This window comes from Artemia sp. Qi Xiang Cuo, chromosome 6 (assembly GCF_049724085.1).
Source record: "Artemia sp. Qi Xiang Cuo chromosome 6, ASM4972408v1, whole genome shotgun sequence".
Classification (NCBI taxonomy): domain Eukaryota; kingdom Metazoa; phylum Arthropoda; class Branchiopoda; order Anostraca; family Artemiidae; genus Artemia; species Artemia sp. Qi Xiang Cuo.
The window spans coordinates 73914904-73940524 of NC_142799.1; the positions used below are offsets into that span (position 1 = coordinate 73914904).

General features: G+C 35.6%; 1 protein-coding gene across 3 annotated transcripts in view; it reads left to right on the forward strand.

The window, feature by feature from the left end:
* Nucleotides 1-1246: 1246 nt before the first annotated feature.
* Nucleotides 1247-25621, forward strand: part of LOC148951585 (uncharacterized) — a 41388-nt gene continuing 17013 nt past the window's right edge. The window contains exons 1-5 of one of the 3 annotated variants that reach the window (XM_089090350.1): nt 1390-1434; nt 5759-5834; nt 7212-7563; nt 12133-12200; nt 13081-14074. In XM_089090350.1, coding sequence (XP_088946476.1) covers nt 12176-12200; nt 13081-14074 — 1019 coding nt within the window. In that variant the 5' untranslated portion in view covers nt 1390-1434; nt 5759-5834; nt 7212-7563; nt 12133-12175. Of the gene's footprint in view, nt 1435-1584; nt 1608-5758; nt 5835-7211; nt 7564-12132; nt 12201-13080; nt 14075-25621 lie in introns of those variants that run through there. The other 2 variants (XM_089090348.1, XM_089090349.1) reach the window with 2 other exon arrangements.

Genomic DNA, 25621 nt, shown 5'->3' on the forward strand with positions numbered 1-25621 from the left:
AGTCTCAGTTGGTAAAAATCAAAAATTATATAATAGCAATATAACCCAAACCAGTTGCTAAAAATTACATGCCAGTCAGTAAAAGTGATTGGCCTCTTCTCACCATTTTGGCTAGTGACACTTTTGGGATGGGGGTATTTTTGCTGTTTTTCAATTTTCCCAATGAAAATACCAACAAAAGGTGTTTTTACCATTACATTCCAAAAAAAAATATCAGGTGTCCAAAAAGTATTTTATAAAGTATATAAGAAATGAAAGTATAAAAACATCAGGAAGGGGGAAAGGGCAAAAGATTTATGGGGACAGTTCCGGCCTCCTACCCACCTCCAATTTGTGTCCCTGCTAAGGGGCATCTCTAATGCTGATAGCCATAATATGGTTTAGGTAGTGTCTCGCCCATTTGACTACTAATAACTGCCTGTATAATCGTAATTACACCAAAGTGAATTTTTGATGGCCAGCTCTTTTCAATTTTATATGTTTCTCAAATAGAGATCTGCTTGAGCAACTAGATTTCGAGTATAGCAATTACATTGTGAGTATAATTCGCAAAACTAGCCCACTACAAGTAGATACAAAAAAAGAGAAACTGGAAACTCCTAAAAAAACGAAAGCCGATAAAATCACGGCTCACTGTCAAATGAATCTTGATACCATGACACTGCAGAATTTTTTTTTGCACGCCAGTACCGTAAAACTGCCAAGATATATTGTCGACATCGCCAGACAAATTATTTTCGTTGTGGCTTTGGGGACTGCTGGATATAACCAGAGGTGATTTTTAACACACACGAAACAAACTTTAAAAAAAAAGTAATTCTAAGAAACAAATAAAATTTCCCCTGCTATAAACAACAATTTTTAGCAAGAACCTGAATTGTGGGGACCGGTCTTACATCTGCAAGTCCCCCTTATTTCGTTTTTTCTATCGCTAACCTGGCTATTTTTGTCGTGCATGAAGTAACGCCAGATAACACTTCATTTGAAGAACAGCAATCTCAAGCCCCGAAGGGCCGAATGTGAATTCTGAGGTCCATAAACAAAAACACGACCATAGATATATAAAACATAAATGATATAAAAGTATAAATTAAAGACAAATATGACCATAGAGATATAAAATATATTATTTTATAAACTCTTTGCTTGAAACCTACTGGCCTTTTAAGAAAAAGCAAATCGGTGCATAAAAAGTCACGTGACTGGCAGTCTTTTGTTTTATAGACTCTTTTAACAGTACAAAACATTAAAAAAAGTTCAAAAATAACTATGAATTAAAACTTGCTGAAGAATGCAAAATTGACAGAATGGCCTCTCGGTAGCGTCAAAAACAGCCCAGCAGGCATACAAAAGAGGCGAAAGATTTGAATAAAATAAAGATGGAATTTAATGAATTAAAAACTCTACTGAAAAAGATGGAAAAGAAGCTTGAGGGTAAAGTAGCAATAAGAAAGAGATCATTATTGGATCTGACAGTAACTTCGGTAAATTTCTAGATGAGGGAGTCTTTGCCATCGAGGAAAGTAAACTAAGCCTGGTTAAGCTAAGAGTGAAAATTTGCGGGGGGTAATTCAGAGCCTGAATTTAGCCCTGGGGATTGTGTTCCGGTAAATTGCTAGTTGAGAGGCTTTTTGCTAACTTGGGATGTAGTTAGGTTAGGCAAATGTAACCTACAGATGTGAATCTAGGGCCTAAAATAGGCTATAGGCTATCCTGTGAAGCTAGGAAGGTGTTGTTAAAAATGATTCGGTCAATATATACCAAATCATATTATTTATTTATCACTAAAGTAAAAACACTATTCGATGCCTTTTTTATGATGATTGTGAATATGTTAAGGATTTATATCGGAATTTAAACTAAGCCTTCCCCCTATATATGCCCATTCAGGGTTAGGTTAGGTTAGGTATATCCTCTATAGGTGAGGGGGGCTGAAATTCATTTCCCATAGAAATGCTTATTATATTTGGGTAAAATTCTACTTTAGCTACTTTTGACTATCTTGGAAAGGAGTTTGGTTAGGAAAATGAAACTTTCAGGGATAGATCTACAGGCTAAAGTATGTCCTGGTAAGATATTTTGAAGTACCCACCTCCACTCCTTCTCCCTCTAGAGGGTCCTGACCTTTGATGACCTATAAAAATATGTGAGTTATAGAAGTGAAACCTTGCAAAATAGATCTTCTGCTTAAATGAAGTACAACAAAAATTTTTTCAGCTTCACAACTTTGCTCAATCCCAATTTATATGGTTTTAAAGATATGCAAATACATTTCCTAAATTTTTGAAATAAACTATTTATATGGCTTAAAATTCTGCTCAAATAACTGAAATTGCATTTTCAGAGCTGAAGCCAGAGAAAAGAAACTGATAACTGAAAATTAATGTAAAATGTTGTTTTGTCAAAATTTCAATGGGTATAGACCTGTCATGTAGCAAAATTTCAGGACCCTCTAGAGGGAGAAGGAGTGGAGGTATGTACTTCAAAATACCTTCCCGGGACATACTTTAGCTTGTAGACCCATCCCTGAAAGTTTCATTTTCCTAACCTAACCCCTTTTCAAGATAGCCAAAAGTAGCTAAAGTAGAATTTTACCTATATTTGTAATCAGCATAAAAAAGGCATAGAATGGTGTATTCACTTTATTCCTAACTCAATAATATGATTTGGTAGATATTGACCAATGATTTTATGATTAAATTTAGAGGTTGGCTAGTAAGTTTAAACAAAAGATTAAAATATAGGAAAATGCATAGGTTGGGCCTAGAAAATAAATAGTTTTGACTATAGCCTGTAGGCTGTTTGTATATTAAGACAGATAAAATAAAGTAAAATGCTTTTAGAAATGATATAGCCTAGCCTAAGTAAGTTTTATATTTTTTACAGATGTTCTTAGAATTTTAAAGGGTTTTGTTTTCACAAGCTCCTACTGTACACTGATACCCTACCATTTCCTTATTTTTAGGCTTAGAGCATTCCTTAGATGACTGGTCTATAGCCCATCTTAGTATAATTTTGGAAAAAAAATGTCTCATCTTGATTTTGGCTATTCAGTCTCTTTTTAATGGCTCAGTTTTAAAATACAATTCCTATTACTTCAGCAGGATTTTAAACTAATCAAGGTTTTTTTCTGCGTTAAAGAAATAGATTTAGGCTATAAATCTTTTAAAGCCTTATAAATTTAGATCAAGCAAATGCTTGAGGGTCAAAACACTATCCTTGTGCCTGTTGATTTCTCAAGGTTTCACTTTTATAAAACAAATACATTAGACCATAGCTTGGAGCAAAGTAAAGATTTCTGTCCTTTTCATTCTCTGTGTTGACTTCTGCATCCCTAGTTTTCTCATCTGGTTTTCTGTTATGTAGTGGTTAAGGATTTGGCTGCCTGTCAGTTATTCTCTTTATGTTGTGCTTACATGTGTTTGTTGACTCAGCATATAGTGTGCCTTCTGAGAGCTGGTTCTATAGGTTGGCTTCTTTCTTTGGTGGTAACATGTTGCTTTACAAGTTTCTTCAATTGCCCTCTAGTCATTTGGTACAAGAAGAGCACAGATTACTTTTTTTTATATAATCTTGTGGGCTATGTTCTTTTTTTTCTACAAGTTACTGTAGACAAATACGGGTGGTGAAGACATTCTTTATATGACACTTGCTACAATCCTCTGATCATCTTGGTTGTTTTGCATTGCACCTTTAACAGGACTTCTTTATTAATTTTGAAAAAAGGAGATGTCAAAGAGATTACAGTAGTGTCAAGCTGATCTTGTATCAGTGTCTTAGAGACTTTCATGAACACTCTATGAAGGTGGCTGCTGGGTCAGATCCTCTTCTTTTTGTTGCCCATCAATCATGTATCTGGTTATGATGACCATGAAAATTCATCAATGACCTTTTGTGTATAGAAATTTACAAGAAATACATTAGAAGTGACACAATAGGTATCATAGAAGATGTAACAGTGGAAGTTAGTGGCCTGAAAGTAACCCAAAAAATTTCAAATTCTGAGAAAAAATTTCCATAAATGTGAACTCTCATTTCTACAATGAATTCCACAAGAAACTGCAGTTGTAAAAACCAGTTCTGATTCAATATAGCAACTATACATTGACCAAGTATTAAGTTTTAAGAAGAAGAAAAAGTCCATCTTAAAGCAGGCTGCATGCATTCCCTCCTTGAAGTTTTCAGAAGGTATTGTTTGGCCTCATTTAGAGTATGCTTTTCTAGGCTGGCACTACACATTTGTCAAAGCACAAACAAAAACATAGAGACAATAGAAATATACAGTCTAAAAACATACAGTGATAGACAGTATACTCATCTATCACTTTCTCCTGAAAACAGAGAAGGGATGCTTTGTGCAGAAGGGCTCTATCTGATGTTTGGGTCTCTGGTATCTACCCCCCCCCCCCCCTCAAGTTGTGTATTACCCCCAAAAAGACTATAAATATACAAAAAAGTCCTGATCTTTGCTGTGCTGTCTAACCATGACAGGTGTGGGAAATAATTTGCACCCATGTTTGTTGAGTTCCACAAAACAAGCAGGTAGTGGGAAGTAACCTATTCTTTCCCTTATTAATTCATTTTCCTTAATGTTGTAGATAATAAAATTTTGTAGTTAAAGTATTTTTCCTGAATATTAGATGGACAAGCATGACAGTATTTTAGCTGTCCATTGACCATTTCATCTTTGATCGTGATATTTCTTTGGCTACAACACAAATTTGGCCATTTGAATTTGTGAATAGTTGGTTTTAAATAAACTGTTCATTTTTTAATTCAGGTTTCTACATCAGGGGCACAATGGAAACAGGTTTATAAAAACTCAACAATTAGCACATATTAAACCAAGAGTTGTGATACTTTTGGTGTTTTGAACATTTACAATCTGTTTTAAGTTGAAAGTGTTATAGATTAAGACAAGTTTTAAGTTGTTTATATCAGGAAAATAGCAGCATTTTTGTATTTCAACAATTTACAGTAAGTAGGCTACTGGTAAATAACTTTCCAGTATAAATAAACATCTTTTTTAAATTATCTGAAATGGTGAGAAATAAAAATAGTTTAGGATAATTAGGTTAATAGTGTTCAGATAGACTTTAGATTGAACATACACCCATACTATTTTGTCAAAGGGAGTTAAACATGACATCAAGATTTCAGTTGAATATAAATTATTATGGATGAAGCCAAGAATTCTGCCACCTTTCTTGCAAAGTTTGTAGGTTTTAGTTGGATAAATTGGGGAAAAGTAGCATTTTTAACAATTATGACCTTAAATTATGCACTTAGTGAAAGGTTTGTACTTAAACTCTAAATTTAGACCGGGAGTCTGAATCATTAAATTAAGAATCACAGTTATGTGCTAAAGTTCAGGAAATTTAAAGCTCCTGGTGAAAGTATTTTGTTTAAACTTAACTTTCTTTACTTTTCAATTGGGGTTGCTAGGTCTATGTCTAGTGGGATTGATAGAATAGGCTAAGTATTGGTGTTAAGAATAGTTACTGAAAAAGAACATTTATTGTTTTCAGGACAACAATTAGATTTAATGAGGACATTAGAATTATAGGGGGGGGGGAGGCTGGACTTTTCCCTCTTTCTTTCTTTTTTGTTGTTCTGTTGCCTTTTAATCACAGTTTCTATCCACTCTTTGTGGTTAAAGTAAGCTATGGCCAACCATACAAAATTAACCCAATCATGGTTAATTAACCCAATTAACAAATTATTGTGCTTCCATTGAAGTACTTTCTTTTTCTTTCAGAGGACAAGAAAACTGTATCAGACTTGAAAAGTTGTGTCAAAAATATGGAAAGATTTTCAACAAACCAAGAGAAAAGGTAACTAGTATTGAATAACTGTTGATTTTATTTTTTTATGTTTATTGATCACTGTTAGGAAAAAAGAAAAACATTGTAAAACTTAAGCCTAGCTAAAACTTTAAAAAGGAGCAACTTGAAAGATATAGGAGTCGGATGAATATTTTAACTACTTTGATATTTAGATTATTTGATTGATATTTTTGATTGATTGATTGATTATTATTATTATTATTATTATATTATTATTATTATATTATTATTATTATATATTATATATATTATATTAAAATGTTATAAATAAAATGTTATAAATATATATTATATTATTATATTATTATTATTGATTATTATTATTTGATTAATTATTATTAGATTGATATTTAGATATTTAGATTTAGATTAGCTACTTTTTTATTGGAAAAAAATGAAAAAGTGCCAAAATGAGGCACTTAACATAGTGCTGTCTAAAAAGAGAAAATTTTACAATGAAAGTTTAATTAGTTCATTATTTCTAATTTGTCAAAAGATTAAGAGACATGTACCTAAACATGCATCTCAAGTTCCATGACTTGGCCTAAAATGCCTTCAGTGAGCTTTTTAAACCCTTTTATACCATGAATTTTGTAAATAATCCCTAAATTAGTTGACTCAATTATCCTAAAACATCTTTGAAGTTCTTAAAATATCTTTGTTATTCCCCATTTTCAAAATCATAGTTATGATTTTGGTATCTTATTTATACCAAAATTCTAGGGTCAGGGGTTTGAGTCCTGGTGTTGCTGGTTATTGGGTATGGAATGGTGGTCAATGGTGTGACTCTGTAAGCTCAGCCAGGCCATAGCGTGAATTTTGTTTTACTGAAAAGAATTTGTATTTTGACAGGAATTTTTTATTTATCATAACACTAGTAACAACACAGTAACAAAAAAATGATGTCTCATGACTATTTATGGTTAAAATTCTCTCCTCCTAAAACCTCTAATTGACTGGAATACAATATGTGTATGTATTTATTTCCAAAAAAAGCCATGAAACCATAAGAAAAAAAAGAATATAAACATAACGAAACCAACAAAAAACGCAAATAAATTTTAAAAAATGTGTTTCTTAAAAAGCTGCCTATATTTTGAACAGCATGGTTTTTATTTGTGAGATCTTCAATAATAACAATAAAAAAAAAACAAAGAAAATGATCATAATAACCAAGATAATTGTTTTAGCAATAGCTACAGCCTAGTAAAGAGTGAACCACAACGCATATTAAGTAAATAGCTTCAAATTACATTGTAAAAAACCTGTCTAGTGGAAAATAACTCCATTTGTAGCTGGTTTGGGAAGGCGACTATTTTTGATTAATTTTAATAGTAAAATGTTATTGAGAAAACATATTTGTAGGAATTTCAAAAAAGAGCTTGAAACCTCTCAAAATTGAAATGCGCCGTTTGGCAAACTGAAAACCCATATGGTATGTTAGTCTTTTGGGCCACCCTAGCCAAGTGGTTAGCAATTTGAACTTGAAATCCTGAGGTCAGGGGTTCAAGTCCTGGTGTCACTTGGTTATTTGGTTTGGAACAGGAATCAATGGCATGAATCTGTAAGCTCAGCCAGAGTCGACCCAGTTCTAAATGGATACCTGAAGAAATTCCTGGGGAAAAATACTGAAAGCATTGTTTGATTTGCCATGCACTGCACTCCTGGCCAAAGACATCAAATCAGGAGACTGGTACCTGTGCAACACTTACCATTGGTAAGCATGTGAAAAAAAAGTTTATGTATAACTAATGTTAAATTTCCAAAACTCAGTTACTTTGCTATTAGTATCAAAACTCAATTGTTAAGTTTTTCTTTTATTTTCAATTAATCTTTTTTTCTGGTTGAGGGTTGTAGACAAGATTGTCTTCATAGTGTTAAGACTATAGATTAGCTTCACTTGTTTGCTTCAGAACTCTAAACTCTTTATTTTTCAAAAGTTTTCAGTCACTTTCTTAACATCTCTAGTGGCTTCTAATTAGGAAAATAGTGCTTAAATTTCAGGGGTTCAAAAGTGTAAACAATCCATTTTTTATTTCTCGTCACCATCGATCCTTGCGGTAAGATAAAAAAAATAATTGTACTGACAATAAAGTATAAATACAAATTGCAAGAAATTCATTTGCGTTAACTAGTCCAATAGTAAAAAGAAAGGATTCGGCAATCTTCTTTATCACTATTTAGTTATTATGTATTTTTATCAAATAGATTAGGGTGAGTCCTCAGTTATACAGTCATAAAAGCAGACCTACTATAAAATAGGCAAAAATATGTTTGGTATGCAAGCCCTAAATCCTAATTTAATTACTGTCATAATTTGTTCAATATTTTCCAATAGGGGTTTATTCTTGTGAAAGATACAATATAGCATAACAGGATTAAAAGGCTGAACACAATATTGAATGTGTTATGACTAATTTCCCATCACAAGAAAGAATTTTAAATTGCTATATGTTAATTTTGATCAAAAGATGCAAATCTTGTACACATAGCAAGTTGTACTGTTATGGGTTGTTTGACAAACGAATTTGGCAGGTTTTACATTTGCTATTTGAGTTTCCACGTGAGGTTGAGTTCAGTTCTTAAAGTTCTTTAAAACTTTACCCAGTTTGTAGTTTCCGCTTCCAGTTTTTGCTTACGCCAATTCTGCTTCCAAGTGACGACATGTTAGTCTAACTAGACATGTATCTAAATGCTGCTTAACTGGCTTAGAGTTTGACATATGATAGTTTTCAAGGTTTTAAGTAGCCTTGGCCATGTCATTGGCCTGCAAAAATACATCATAGATATTAAATAATGAAACTACAGCGCACTTTTTTATTGCAGAAATTTAGGAAAGTAATCTCTCTTCTTCCCTTTACTTAAAGTTCAAAACTTTTTTCCATAAAATGCCCAAAAAAGGTTTTGACCGTACCCACTTTAAGGTTTGAATGCTTTATTTAAAGAAGAAGAATGCACAGAGGCCATATCGTTTTTAAATAAATGCCTGCTACTGATCTTCTCTAGCATTTCTGGTGTTCTAATGTACTTTTATAATTTGTAAAAGTATTTCATATAAGTAAAAGTATTTGTTTTACTAACAAAAATAAAATACAATAGCAAAGGCTGATTGTGCAGTTGAAAATGATGAGAATGAAGTAAATATCATTGGTTGCCAAACCCACTAAAACAACACAGAACAAGACGGTAAAAAAACAACCATTTGTTTGACTGTATTTTACATTAGCTTTGCAAGCTAATGTTGAAGTTAATCAATAAATTAAGCTTGACATTAATTTTAAATTAGTTTTATAAGCTAATGTTGAAGTGAATCAATAAATTAGGCTAGATATTAGTTGGCCTCCCTCAGGCAACTTAGCGTGTCCCCAGGTGGTAATAGGGGAGCACCCTACAGATATGTAGGGTACCTCCAGAGGAGGCACAGACCAAGGGGGACCTTGTCCCTGGGGGTCAATAATAGAAACTGGGGCATCCTCGCCCTGGGTCATACATACAGGTGGAGGAGGAAGAAGGCCCCTCAAATTTACGCTCAAAAGGGCCCACTGATTTGTCCACAAGTCCCAGAAGATACAAACCGTCTCCCAGTCATGGGTTAAATTGCATGGTGATGCAGAACACCATCGCGGGAGGATCCTCTATAGGAGGACAACTGCGGCAGGGCGTAAGATCCAGGTCTATGGAGAATGGCCTCTGCACAGGGCTGCCTCGACCCTTTCGAGCTACATGCAAGACTGGGTACCTTGCAGTCAACTCTATTCCTACTTGAGGAGTGGCGCTCTTCGAGGAAATTATAACCTAGTAAACGACACAGCAGTTGCACGGGATTCTGATTAAAGAATAATTCTTCTGGGCATGGTCTGTTTTGGTGGGCGTTTTCGGGCTGAAAAACCTCTTCCTAGATAATTTATCTACTATGGGATGCCTAGGATCAATACAACATACTAGGGTATATAGGAGTGCCGTTATTGATGTTAAGAGTAAAGATCACCATCTAGTAGTGTCAGGGGTTGATTTAAAGCTGAAATATCGGAAGGGTAACTACCTCCCAGGAAGTTATGATGTTGGTAGACTCCAGGATAAGAATTTGACAGAAACTTTCCAGGAACAGTTGATTAATAAACTTGAGAGTTTAAATTTTGATAATGTGGAAGATGGTTTGAATAATTTTAGAAAAATAATTTGTGAAGTTTGCTGAAGGTGTCTTAGGAAAGAAAGCTAGAACTGCAGCTAAGAATACTAGTGAAAAAGATTTATGTTTAATAGAAAGGAGAAAGGACTTGTACAAGAATTACCTGAGTGATAGATCATATGAAAACAAGTGGAATGTAAAGAAAGTGGAGAAAGCATTAAAATATGAACTAAGGAGGTGTGAAGTGGAGACTATGGATAAAATGGTCGAGGATCTAGAAGATGCAGCTAGATGGCATAATAGTAAAATATTGTACTGGCATGCTAACAACTTGAGAGGGAGTGGTCAATGCGGACTTTAAAGGCTCAGCTAAAAATAGGAATGGAGCGGAAATTACTTACAAGTAAAAAACTAAAGAGAGATTGGCCGAAGATTTTGAGAATTTGCTTAACCGAGATAGAGCTGAATGAAAAGATATAAAGGAAAATGAAAAAGTTTGTGATACATTGGATGTGAAGGAAGATTTGTTTTGTGAGGAGGAATTAGCGACATTACTAAAAGGATTAAAAAATAGTAAGGCTCCAGGTGCTGATAGGGTGATAAATGGGTTTCTTGAATAGGGGGGTTCTGAGGTTCGAAGTTAGCTACTAAAGATTGTGAATATAATTTTTGAAAAAGGGTAGGTATCTAGCGAATTTAGGAAAACCTTAATTAAGCCACTACATAAGAAAGGTGATAAGAGTGAGTGTGGCAATTATCGAGGGATTAGTCTAGTCTCTCTAGGTAGTAAATTACTTAGTAATATGATACTTTTTAGACTAAGGGATGCTATCGAAAAAGTTATAAAAGAAGAACAGTGAGGTTTTAGAAAAGGTAGAGGATGTATCGACAAAACTTTCACTCTTAGGTTAATAATTGAGAAGTGCCTGAGGTATCAAACACCTCTGGTCCTCAGTTTTAAAGATTATGAGCAAGCGTTCGATTCTGTTGATATAAGAACTTTAGTAAAGGTTTTATCCTTGTATAGTATACCAGACAAATACACTAAAGTGATTAGTGCTATGTACGAGAATAACACTGCTGCGGTTAAGGTAAGAAATGAGGTTAGCAGCTTGTTTTGTATTGAATCAGGAGTTAAGCAGGGTTGTGTTCTATCCCCCCTTATATGGATCATTTTCGTGTACCTTATCTTAAGGAGCACAGGAAAGGCAATGGGAGACCACAGAATGAAATGGGGAGGGAAAAGTCTCCTGGACTTAGATTATGCTGATGATTTAAGCATCCTAGATGAAAGTGTGAGCAAAATAAATGAAGTTTTAGAGGTTTGGCAAGTTCAGGGTGCTAGAATAGGTTTGACAATTAATGTTAAGAAGACTGAGCCGCTAAGGCTAGGATTAAGTGAAGATGAAAAGGTGAAGTTGGGTAATGAAAGGATTGATCTGGTGGACAGCTTCACTTACCTTGGTAGTATTATTAGTAAAGATGGTTGGAGCAGGGAAAATGTCAAAAGTGGACTAGCCAAGGCTCAGGGTGTTTTTTTTCACAGTTAAAACAAGGTTGGAAGAATAGGAAGATTAGTCTGCAAAACAAGATCAGAATATTAGAAGCTGCAGAAATGAAAGTGGTCAAATATGGCTCTGAAGCATGGGTGCTCCGAAAAGCGGATGAAGATTTGCCTGATGTTTTCCAGAGAAATTGCTTAAGGATTGTTATCGGTACCCTGACTGACCGTATTTCAAACAATAGGCTATACGAAAAATTGTGGTTCAATACCGCTCTCTAGGGCTGTACTAAAAGAAAGATTTTGGTGGCTAGGGCATGTTGTGCGGATGAATGATGACAGATTGCCGAAGATTGTTCTTTTCGGCCAACCGTCTAGGGCTAAACGGAAAGCAGGTTGTCCTCTTCTGGGGTGGGAGGACGTCATAAAGAAAGATTTAAAGGAAATGGAAGTTCATGGGCGGGCGTAAAAAGGGAGTCTTTGAATAGATTGGGATGGAGGAGGAGCGTGCGTAGCTGTGTTGGCCTCAGGCGGCTTGGTGCTGCGGTGAGCTGTTAGTAGTAGTAGTAGTAGTTTATAATTTGACTTCTATCTCTAAATTACTTTACTTGTCTCTTTATTTAAGTTCTTTTACTTTACTTGTCTCTCTTTTTCAGGGACTCAGAGGTTTTGAATAATAGAAAGAAGCTTCAAACTGCCATGCATGACTTTGGATTTAAATTAGGTAATTCATTTGTTTTATTAAGTGCCAATTTTCGACGAGGAGGGGGAGAGGATATCGATGGCTTTTAGTCTAATAATTTTAGAACAAAAATTACTGTTAGAAACTTAGAATTAAAGAAAGGCATTCAATTACCGATTTTTTTTTTTATTCAAGAGTTTTTTTTATGATTTCGTCTACCAAATAATAAATTTAACAATAATGCAATTTAGCACGTTCGATGTAACCTTTACATAATCCACCTTAGGTTGTTGCTCTGGTTAATTCGCCTTCTCTTAAAACATCAACATTGTCAAAGAAAATTCCAAAGTCTGTAAATGAGTATAATTCATGCAAATGCAACCTCTACTATTACTAGTAACTCAGTGCAGCACTATTTTGCCTAAGGCCAATACAGCTGAGGGTGCTTTTTCTCTGCTCTATTCTATTTGAATCTTCACTCTTTGCCCACTTCCATGAAATTCCAATTTCCTGTAAATCCTGCCTTACAAGCTCTTCCTACCCCTGGGGTGGGGGTGGGGACCTGCTTTTTATTTAGACCCAAATGGAAGTCCAAAAGCACTATCTTGGGCAATTTGTTATCCTTCATCTGTAAAATATGGCCTAGCCATCTTTCATCATAGCCTAAGAAAATGTGAAGAAACCCCTTTTTTCAGACAGATTATTGTTTGGTATATGGGTAGTCAAAGGATTACCTAATACTATCCTTAGATAGTGGCATAAGCAACTATGTTCAGTATAGGCTACTATGTACTATGTATCCATGTACTTTTTAGTGCATTTGGTTCATGACTTTTTAGTTTTGTATATTTTTGTATAAAATGTGTGTATACGCTGTGCCGTATACCTTTTATAGTGGAATTTATATGTTGCTTATTTCCAGGTACCTATACAAATTTGGGCCTATCTTGCAGCAAATGTAAAAAAGTAATGAAGAGAATTGATGTTCTATATGAAGAATTTTTGAAAAAGGTGGAAAGCATTTTTGAAGCGCAAAAATGTGACGAATCTGTGTCAAATCTATCAGATGAAAGAAGCTATTCAGGTCTAAATTTTGGACGATCTTGTGATGGCCAAATTGAAATAACTTTGCAAGAGTCAGATATAGACGATACCGTCAGAAGAAAACAACTAATTTTAGTTCCAGAAACAGAATGCATTGACGTTTTCTCAGAAGGAAAAAATGCAACAACTACATCTGAACCTGAAATGACACCGATCTCGAAAAAGGCATATCGCACAGGGGACGTATCTATATCGCCTTTCCGGTCACCAGGGAAAAGTAATCATTCCCGATATCTGAAAGAGGTATCCCCTTCAAAAAGATACGTTTCGAAGGATAGTAAAGTAAAACCTTTGAAAAGAACTTGTCGCGAAGATTCTAATGGAATGGATAACGAAAGTCCCAGCTTATTAAATAATAAGAGGCGACGAGATGTTCAAAGAGTGGTAACAGTGGCTAAGGAAGAAGAAACAATTGAAATCCTGCAAGAGCTGAAAATAAAAGCAGGGAATATAAACCAAGAAGTGGGGAAAGAAAAGGAATATATCCCTGAAAAATCAAAAGAATGTTTAAAAGACATAAGTAATGTAACTGACGAGATGCATTCGAAAGATCTTTCAAAAAAGTTAGAAAAAGGGAAGGGTGGAAAAATAAAGCTAAGTGAAAAAAAATCCGTAGGATCTTTTAGTTTTTCCCCTGCGAAATGTAATTCGAAATCTGCCCGTTATCGACAAACGAAGTTAACCCTTGATGGGAAGATAAAAAAAACACAAGGCTCTAGTATTTTAAAGCCTGCGACTACCCTTAGACGCAAACAGAATGAAGCTGATGACTTTTTGAATTCCGAGGATCAAAGTGACGATGATTTTGATAAGTAAGTAAGCACTTTTTGCTTTTTTTCAGTTGTAGATAAATCATTTAAAGAATACGTGAACTTTTTTGAGTTTGTTAAATTTAAAAAATATAAATCCAAATCAGGGGTGCTAGTTAGGAGGAGTCAAATGCCCCAAGCTTTTGAAAAATACCAGTTTCTGATATTTTTGTTGAAAAAATCAAAATTGCCCCCTTTCCCTAGATATTGAAAGACTTTTTTTTTATCTATATTTAAGTTTTTCTTAAATCCTTGTCCCAGCCTACACTTTCATAAATTGGAACCCCTGATCCAATTATTTTTAGTCAACTTGTTGGAACCTTCTTCAGCAGATATAAAACAAAACGACCAGAATAGGAAGTTAGTTACAAAATACAACACCTTTAATTATAAACTGAACTTGAATATGGTTTCGCATTAAGGTAAGTATTCATTTCCTGGGCGCGAGGGTGGCCACTTCGTACTGCGGTACTATGGTGACATTGGTAAACAATGCCACCGCTTCTCGGGCATCGGTACAAATGAGTTTCAGACAAAGAATAATAAGATATTGAAGAGTTAAAATGGACCACAGATTGTATTCTAAGTATAAAATTATATCGTTAGTAAATATTTACTGAATATGAAATAATTAAAATGGAAAAGAAATTTCTAGCTCTTCTCTGTAAGTTGCTTCTTCCTGAAAAGCTTCACTGCGGATTCAGTCAATGGAAGATATCGTTATTTTTTTGCTTGTTTGACACAAGGAAATCTCTCCTCCAGGAATTTCAACACCCGGGGTCGCATACGTGCTCTTAACTGCTAGACAAGTATTGTCAAATTAAAAAGTAATTTCAGTTATAGTCAGAACCTATTTTACCAGCAGGCTAAAAACCTGGATTGGAACATGATTTCATCGATTACGTTCAGCTTGTTGTCTGTCAGAACCGCCCACGTGTTCAGTGGCGTAGTGGGCTAAAATTCTGTATCAGTATGCATCTGATTGTAATATTTTTATAGTACAAGGAGAAACATTTAATTGCTACAAGGTATTGAATGCATTTAATATACATTTAGCATTTAAAATACTATAAGGAGACTAAACGTTTAATTCTAATCGAATAAATAAATTAAAAAAAGCAAAATTGTTCTTATAATAAATAAATTGAATAAATAAAATTTTAATAGTGTAATCTGTATTTTCATTTCAATGCTGTAATAACTGGAAAAGAGAATATTTGTGATAATGCGCTTTCAGTGAAGCGCCAATGACGCAGTAAGCTTTAGATTTTTAAAATAAGGAAAGGAGGCAGTAGCAAAATTCTTATTTGTAGTGAAACTAAATTTGTCGGGAATGGTCTTGGGAAGAAATAAGGTTAAACTAAATATTTGATATATAATGATATCAACTGCTGAACAGCTCATCAGTTCAAAATTTGGCTTTACTGTAATTTCATTTTTTAGTTTCAATGTTGTAATAGCCTAAGTACGTAAGAAAATCTTGGAATAAAGCGCAATTTTCAGTAAAGTGCCAATGACGCAGTAGGGTTTAGAGTTTTAAAGTTAGGGAAGGAGGCAGTACCCATACTCTTCTTTGAATTGATTTTTGTTCGTTTAAATCTTGATTCGCATATTTAATTAAAGCTTTATTCGTTTTAAGGTTTATTTATTCATTTATATTAGTACATGTTGTATGTTTGTTTGCTTTGATTGTTTATTTAGTTTCTATTCGTTTTGGGTTTCATTTATGCTGCAATAGTAAAATTTTTGTGTTCGCTTTAAGCTTGATTTACATATTCAATTTAAGCTATACTCGTTTTAAGATTTATTTATTCTTTTATATTAATACAATAACAGAATAAAAACAAAAGCGATACGAAACCAGAAGAACAGAACAACAAGAATAATGCAAGAAGAGATAAGAAAACTAGAAACAACATTTTTTAAAAAGAAAACCAAAAAAATTGATCCTTCCCCCCTTCCCTCACAAAAAAGCAGACCAAATGTATTTAAGCTACCAAGGCCGTATCCAGGGGGGGGTTACCCGGTTTACACCCCCCCCCCCGAAATGTTTGTTTGACTCGTAAAAACGTAACAAAAATGGACATAAACAAATTTTGTATGCGTTTTTTGAGGTTTTTTATGTAACCCCCCCCCCCCATAAAAAAATTAGTAACCCCCCCCCCCCCCGAACAAAAATCCTGGATGCGCTTCTGTCAGCTACTCCAACCAAATCCAGGTAATAAGAGTCCAGCCTTATACAGGTTAGATTTTAATTACTTTTGGTTTTAATGACTAACAATTTTGATTTTCACCTTCTCTTCTTCACTTGATTAGTCGCAATCCCTTTTTTCTTATTGTTAGACGTTTCTGTTTTTTTTCCTGGTTTCTATCTGCATTGAACATCGTTTGAGCCTCGTTTGATGCGTCTTTTCTATTATAAAAATTAGCATTCCTTTTTTTTTTATCTTTGCTTGGCTGGCGTTAACCACCTTATAAAATACCCACCTCCCTGCAGAAAATACTCTGCGGAAAATACCCCCCAGAATATATCCCTCCACGGATCCCCCCCCCCCGGAAAAATCCACCGCCACGCAAAGTCGTGGAACTCTCAATTTCTGATCCAATGAGCACATCCCGAAGTTTCTTCGACCTTGAGGTGGAGGTATGGAAGAGACAGTCCTCCTCTACGGAATGAATTCTGCTCATTTTGGGGTTTAGAGTTATTATTTACTTTCATATTAACAGCGTAGACCAGAAATATTCCCAGAAATCCTAAGGGAGTAGATATCAATTTCACATTTTGGATGCGCTTTTAAAGTTTTTTTTTGTACCCCCCCCCCCCCCCACTCCAAAAAAAACTTGCTGAAAAACACCCTTTTGCTGCCTTTTTGCTGGAAACTTTTCCACCGAGAAGGGGATTACTGGCATTGTTTTGAAAATAATAAGAAATTAGTCTTTTTCAAATGAAAGTGCGCTAAGAAAAATTTTTCACCCCAGATCATGTGCAAGAAATTTTACAGGTGGAATTTTCAGCTAGAATGGAATTGTTTGGGAGGAATTTCCCTGGAAAGGGCGGAGGGCATTTGTGAAAACAACTTTCCACGGTGCATTTTTTCCGTGGGTGAAGGAATTTTTCACGGAGGTGGGGGCCAGATTTCTCCGTGTTATTACAAGCAACCAGCAACTAAATTATAAAAGTGTCTTCAACTGAAAGTAAGGAGCAACATCAAAACTTAAACGGACAGAAATTATTACATATATGAAAGGGGTTTCTCCCTTGCTCTTTGCGCTAAAGTTTATACTTTGTATCTAAATTCCTTAAGAACGACTCCTGAAACAAAATGGCCATTTAATAAGAATAATAAGTTTTTTTGTTAATAGGGTAAAGGTGCCGATGATTCTACAGTTTTTGTAAAAAACCAGTTTTTCTGCTCTAGAAGTCTTAATTTAAAGACTTTTGGTTTGAAAAGGGTTTCATTATGTAGGAAAAACATCTAGGAATCTAACTGTTTGATGAGAAGTTTGAAGTTTTGTCTGGAAAGGGTACAAAACTCCAATTTTCCGAAATTATAGCATTTTCACCTACAAATTCGACACAACAAAAAAGTTACCTGTTTTCGACGCAAGTCGGAACCCAATTCGACACCCGTATTGGGTGTCGAACAGATGATTTAACAGGTTTTGTAAAAAAAACCAGTTTTTCTACTCTAGCAGAATTAATTTAAAGACTTTTGGTTTGAAAAGGGTGTCAGTATGTAAGAAAAAGATCTAGAAATCTAACTGTTTGATGAGAAGTTTGAAGTCTTGTCTGGGAAGGGTAAAACACTCCAATTTTCCGAAATTAGAACATTTTCACCTACAAATTCAACATAACAAAAAAGTTACTTGTTTACAACGCAAGTTAGAACCGAATTTGACACCCGTCTAAATACTTGGGGAATACCTGTGGGCGGAACCTGGTGTATTTGACACGTATTTTCTTGTTTCTTTGTTTTTCTTCAACTTCATTTAATCTATAAAAGTATAAAAGAATATGGAAAAAGTAGAGGTAATAAAACTAAAAAAATTGTTTCAAGTATGTAGTATTTGGTATAACAAAATCGGTACAAAAAATTTTAATATACACTATTAAATACAAATAGTATTTAGTGTAACAAATTTAGTATAACAAAATTGTTTCACTAGCATTTCGGAAGGGATAGGGTCTAGGAAAACAGGAGTGGATTTCAAGAAATTTAAGAAGTTTATTTGATTTAGTGGATTTTATTATCATATGCAGATTCTTAGTTTTGTCCAATACATAGGCCTACGTGTCATTTTGTATAAGATTTTGTATTCGATAAAATTTGTATTTTTGATTCGGATGAAGGATAAATAAGGGAATAATCTAAAAAAATCTGGGGGGGGGGGGGGCAAAACGAGGTCTGGGGGGGGGCAACTGCCCCGCCTGCCCCATAGCAATTTACGCCCCTGCATGGTATGAGGCCAAGTGGCAGTTCCTCAGATGATGGAAAAATACAGTGTCTGTAAGTAAAACTTCAAAGTTTAAAAAAACCTTTTGTTTAAATGTTCTTTCATCTGAAATATTATTAGAAATAATAATCATCAAAATCTCTCGTTGCGCAGAAAGCACCTTTAAATCGACAGCTATGGTGTCTATGGTTTCGTCAGTGGATCCTGGAATTTCGACACCTATTATTTCTCATCTGTTTTACATGTTCAGTGAAGTTTCGACAAAGTCACCTATATTTCGACAGGGCCTGTTGCTGTCTGTCCAAAATTTTAACAAGGCTACTACAAGATATTCGCCAAACAAATAAATCCCTTGATAGAAGGCGATATTTACGCTTGAATACGGCTGAAGGAACATTTTTAGTCCGTCTGGTATTCCACTACATCGAACAAGAATTTTCGACACTTGGAACCTAGTTTCGACAATGCAATTTCCGTCGCCATTTTCATTTAATTTTATCAAGAAAAAGCTAATGTGGCTACATTTCAGAGAAGATCAGATGTATCTCGAAACATTGGCGCTTATCCCATCTTATTCTTGCAATAAATAATCAAGTAATGACAGTTTGAACATTACATACCTGAAAAATTGTCGGGAGCTCCTTTCGTTTCGAAAACAGGAAACTGACCAAATTGACTTTTCTTTTCTTATCTGGGTGTACCGGATATAGTGTCCACGTTTCGCACCGTCGAATTATAACGACGGCTCCAAGAGATGCGCTCTAAGTCACGGCTAAGCAGAGCTATCCCGTTTTGAAGGAAAATTTCGACAGTGGTTCCGAAATTGCACTGTCGAATCATCGGTGCCTTTACCCTATGCAATCACCTGTTATGAAAGAGTGTCGGTGGGTGCAGAGTGGGGAAAGGGGATGGTGCCTGAAACCACCTTGAGGGAGCCGGATTTTCAGGCTTGATCTGATTAAAAAATAAGTTTTTTCAACTTTAAATACAGAACACCACTTAAAAAGACGAAAGTTGGTTCACATATGAGTGGGGCTAAACCCTTCTAAATTCCTTGCTCGTTAGACTAAAATCTCTTTTGCTTTGACAAAGCTTTTTATCATAATAAAACGACCCTAATCTATTAAGTCATTCTTGAAGAATTGAGAAAGACGTCAAACTTTAGCGTAAAGAAAGAGGGGCTTAAGAGGTTGGAGCCCTCTCAAAAATGGAGAAAGTTTGTTTATTTAAAGTTTCAATGTAGGTCCTTACTTTTAGTTAAAAAAAACTTTGTTTTTTTTTATTTAATTATAGGCAGCGCGCTAGCGCTGCCTAAGTAAAGAACGATGTGGGCACAATGGGTTGTTTTTTGTTTTTTTTTATCCATACACGGGGACTTTGTATAGGAGGAGTTGTTGTAGAAACTTCGAAATGGGCTCATTCGATTGGAAATTTGCCCTTTTTAATAGTCAAAAGTGATTGGAGGGCAACTATCCCCCCCCCCCCACGCCCATCATTTCTCCCAAAACATCGAATCAACATATTTTAGATAGCCATTTTTTTCAATGTGGCTGGTATTTAATTAAATAATGTCTTTTAAAGAAAGAAACTCCCCAACAATCCTCAAGGGAAAGGGTTATAAGTTATGCCTTGGTGGCACATAAGATTAATGTTGACAATAAACTGTTTATTAATTTTTTTCTTTAAAACTGGGCACTTCATATAGAAGGGGTCGTCGTAGAGACTTCATAAGGGGCTCATTCGATTAGCAATCGAGAGTTCTAGTGCCCTTTTTAATAGTCGAAAGTAATTGGAGGGCAACTAGGTCCCCCCCCCCCTCAAGCCAATCATTCCCCCAAACACATCCAATGGAAATTTTGAGATAGCCGTTTTGTTCAGCGTAGTTGATTTCCAGATAGAAAATGTGTTTTTGAGGAAGACACTCCCCCACAACCCTCAGGGCAAGGGTTTTAAGTAATGCCATAGGGGCATATAAGGTTTGTATACAAGGCGTTGTCGTAGAAACTTCAAAACAGGCTCATTTGATTGGAAATTCGAAGGGCTAGTGCCCTTTTTAATAGTCGAAAGTGATTGGAGGGCAACTAGCCCCCTCCCCCCCCCTACGCATATCATTCCCCAAAACACATCCAATCAAAATTTTTAGATAGCCATTTTGTTCAGCGTAGTTGATTTCAAGATAGAAATTGTGTTTTAGAGTAGGACACTCCCCCGCAACCGTCGGGGCAAAGGTTTTAAGTTATGCCCTGGGGGCATATAAGGTTTTTATAGATGACGTTGTCGTAAAAACTTCAAAAAAGGCTCATTCGGTTGGAAATTTATAGGGCTAGTGTCCTTTTTAATAGTCGAAAGTGATTGGAGGGCAACTAACCCCCCCACCTCCCATCTTTCCCCCAAACCCATCCAATACAAATTATGAGACGGCTATTTTGTTCAACGCAGTTTATTTCCAGATAGAAAATTGCTATTCGTGGAAGACACTCCCTCACAACCCTCAGAACAAGGGTTTTGAATTAAGCCTTGGTGGCATATAAGGCTTTAATAAAAGGTGTTGTCTTAGAAACTTCAACACAGGCTAATTCGACTCGATATTCTAAGGGCTAATGCCTTTTTTAATTGTTGGAAGAAATTGGCAGATAGCCCCCCCCCACACCCCGAATTCCCCCAAACACATCACACCGCAATTTCAAGATCGGCACTTTGTCAGCGTAGCTGATTTGCAGTTATAAAATATCTTTTTGAGGAGGACACTTCCCCACAACCCTCGGGGCAAGGGTTTTAAGTGATGCCCCGGGGGCATATAAGGTTTTTATAGAAGACGTTGTCGTAGAAACTTCAAAACAGGCTCATTCGATTGGAAATTCAAAGGGCGTTTGCTCTTTTTAATAGTCGAAAGTGATTGGAGGGCAACTAGCCCCCCCCGCCTATCATTCCCCCAAACACATCCAATCAAAATTGTGAGATAGCCATTTTGTTCAGCGTAGTTGATTTCGATGATAGAAAATATGTTTTTGAGGAGGACACTCCCCCGCAACCCTCAGGGCAAAGATTTTAAGTTATGCCCTTGGGGCATATAAGGTTTTTATAGAAGGTGTTGTCGTAGAAACTTAAAAACAGGCTCATTCGATTGGAAATTCAAAGGGCTAGTGCCATTTTTAATAGTCGAAAGTGATTGGAGGGCAACTAGCCCCCCCCCCCCCCACGCCCATCATTCCCCCAAACACATCCAATCCAAATTTTGAGATAGGCATTTTGTCAGCGTAGCTGATTTGCAGATAGAAAATATCTTTTTGATGAGGACGCTCCCCCACAACCCTCGGGGCAAGGATTTTAAGTGATGCCCTGGGGGCATATAAGGTTTTATAGAAGACGTTGTCGTAGAAACTTCAAAACAGGCCCATTCGATTGGAAATTCAAAGGGCGTTTGCTCTTTTTAATAGTCGAAAGTGATAGGAGGGCAACTAGTCCCCCTGCCTATCATTCCCCCAAACACATCCAATCAAAATTGTAAGATAGCCATTTTGTTCAGCGTAATTGATTTCCAGATAGAAAATGTGTTTTTAGGAGGATGTTCCCCAAGAACCCTCAGGGCAAGGGTTTTAAGTTATGCCCTGGGGGCATATAAGGATTTATAAGAAGGCGCTGTCGTAGAAACTTCAAAACAGGCTCATTCGATTGGAAATTCAAAGGGCTAGTTCCCTTCTCAATAGTAGAAAGTGATTGGAGGGGAGGTAGCCCCTCCCCCACGCCCATCATTCCCCCAAACACATCCAATCGAAATTTTGATATAGCCATTTTGTTCAGCGTAGTTGATTTTCAGATAGAAAATATGTATTTTAGGAAGATACTCCCCAACAACCCTCAGGGCAAGGGTTTTAAGTTATGTCCTGGGGTATATAAGGTTTTTATAGAAGGTGTTGTCATAGAAACTTCAAAAGGGGCTCATTTGATTGGAAATTAAAAGGGCTAGTGCCCTTTTTGATGGAAGAAACTGATTGGAGGGTAACTAGCCCTCTCCCCACGCCCATCATTCCCCCAAACACATCCAATAAAAATTATGAAATAGCCGTTTTGTTTAGCGTACGCTAGTTGATTTCCAGATAGAAAATATGTTTTTGAGAAGGACACTCCCCCACAACTCTCAGGGCAAGGGTTTTAAGTTATGCCCTGGGCGTATGTAAGGTTTTTATAGAAGGCTTTGTCGTAAAAACTACAAAAATGGCCAATTTGATTCTAAATTCAAAGGCTAGTGCCTTTTTTCATAGTAGAAAGTGATTAGTAATATTTTTTGCTGCTGCTGTTGGTTAGACCAGGACACTTTGTATCGAAGCAATTGTCATGGGAACTTGGAAAGGGGTTCATTCGATTGAAAATAGAAAGGGTTGATGCCCTTTTTAATAGTCGAAAGTGATTGAAGGGCAACTAATCCCCCTTCTACTCCCACTCTCCCACCCTCCCATTTGCCCATCATGCTTAAAAACTAAATGTTGCCTTAAGATTAAATCAAAACGCACAGTGATAATGCTAATTCCCAATAAGACATCGCAGCAGTATACCAAAAACGACTGAGGGTATTATGTTCAAACTTTCGATGCTACTTCTGCTCTTAAAATTTCACCAAATCAATATAGTGTAAGTGTATCCAAGCTATCAAAGAAAGTAAACAGATTTTTTGGCGAATGGTATCAAGTTTCCCATTTCCGGTCAACTAGAGGAGGTATGAAACTAAGTTAAACACTACTTTTTGTGTCCAGATTTCTAAAATGGTGTATGTTGTTAAAAATTGCTGAAAATTTTTCTCCAGCATACAAATAGAAGGCCAAACTATAAAGTCTTAAAAAACGAAAAGATTTAAAATGTTATTTTCTTTTTCCCTGAAAAGACTTCCCAAGGCCTGAACAAAATTTGCGCTTTACTGAAAAAATACAAATGAATGTGCATCGTCAATTTAATACACATATACTGATATTTAGTAATCAAAATGTTAAAATTATTTGATTTATTAAAGTTATAAAAGTAAAAAAATATATATTTTTTTCAGTAAAGTTTAAATTATGTTCTGGCCTTGGGAAGACATAGGAGGTTTAAAACATACTCATCTTGATTTCTTCACGTTTCAAGTTTGATTACGTTATTCATTGTAATTTCTATTCGTTTAGGGTTACATTTATTTGTCGATGCTGATTTATGGTAGTTTCACGCTTGGTAGATTATTTAATTTTATTTTTGCTAATTTTTTGTTTAATGTAGCTCTTTACTAATCTTTGAAGAACTTATTTTGTGGAAAAAGTTTTTTTTAATTAATTTCTGTTCGTTTTATATTGACATAGTCTTTTCAGAGAAAAAGAAAATTATACTTTAAATATACTTTTAATTTTTTTTAAGAATTTATAGTTTGGCCTGATATTTGTATGCTGGAGAAAAATTTTCAGCAATTTTTAACAACATGCACCCTTTTAAAAATCTGGACACAAAAAGTAGTGTTTAATTTAGTTTCATACCTCCTCTAGTTGACCTGAAATGGAAAACTTGATACCATTCGCAAAAAAATCTGTTTACTTTCTTTGATAGCTTGGATACACTTACGCTATTTTGATTTGGTCAAATTTTAAGAGCAGAAGCAGCCCCGAAAGTTGGAACATATACCCTCAGTCGTTCTTGGGATACTGCTGAGATGCCTTATTGGGAATTATCATTAACACAGTGCATTTTTATTTAATCTTATGGCAACTTTTAATTTTTAAACATAATGTCAATTGGATGGATGGGCGTGGGTGTGGGATTAGTTTCCTTCCAACCACTTTCGACTAATAAAATGGGCGTCAAACCTATCTATTTTCAATCAATTGATACCTTTTCGAAGTTCATATGACAACTCCTTCGATACAAAGTGCCCTGGTCTCAACAACAACAACAACAAAAAAATAATACATTATACCCACATCGATCTTTACCATAAAAATGTCAAGCCTTCCAATCACTTTCGACTATTAAAAAGGGTACTAGGCCTTTCGATTTCCAATCGAATGAGCCCTTTTTGAGTTTCTACAACAACACTTCCTATAAACACCTTATATGCCTCCAGGGCATAAATTACAACTCTTACCCTAAGGGCTGTAAGGGTGGTTGTCATCCTCTAAGATCTAATTTCCAGAACTTTTAACTACGTTACACAAAATGGCTATCTGAAAATTTTGATTGGATGTGTTTGGGAGAATGGTGGGTGCGAGAGAGGGGTTAGTTATCGTCCAATCACTTTCAACTATTAAAAAGGACACTATCCCTCTCAATTTCCAATTGAATGAGCCCCTTTTGAAGTTTTTACGACAACTCTATCATTATAAACCTTATATGCCCCCAGGGCATAACTTAAAACCTTTGCCCTGGGGACTCTGGGGGGTTTGTCATCCTTAAATAAATAATTTCCAGAACTTTCAACTATGTTGAACAAAATGGCTATCTCTAAACTTTGATTGAATGGGTTTGGGGAAATGGAGGGCGTGAGAGGGGGGTTAATTACTCTCCACTTGCTTACAACTATTAAAAAGGGTAATTTCAATTTCCAATCAAATGAGCCCCTATCGAAATTCTACAACAATTTTCTATATAAATCATATGCCCCCAGGGCATAACTTACAACCCTTGCACTTAAAGCTCTGATGGGGTTATCATTCTAAAAGACCTAATTTCCTGAACTTTCGACTACGTTGAACAAAATGGATATCTCAAAATTTTGATTGGATGTGTTTGGGGAAAAGGTGGGCGTGAGAGGGGGGTTAGTTGCCCTTCAATCACTTTCGACTATTAAAACGGTACTAACCCTTCCAATTTTCAATTGAATGAACCCTTTTGGATGTTTTTACAACATAGCTTTTAATAAAAACCTTATAAGCCTTGCCCTGAGGATTGTGGGGGGGATGGGTTGTCATCCTTAAAGACCTAATTTCCAAATCTTTCAACTGCGTTGGATAAAATGGATATCTCAAAAATTTAATTGGATGTATTGAGAGGAAGGGTGGACGTGAGAGGAAGGTTAGTTTCCCTTAAATCACTTTTGACTATTTAAAAGGGAACTATCCCTTTGAGTTTCCAATCGAA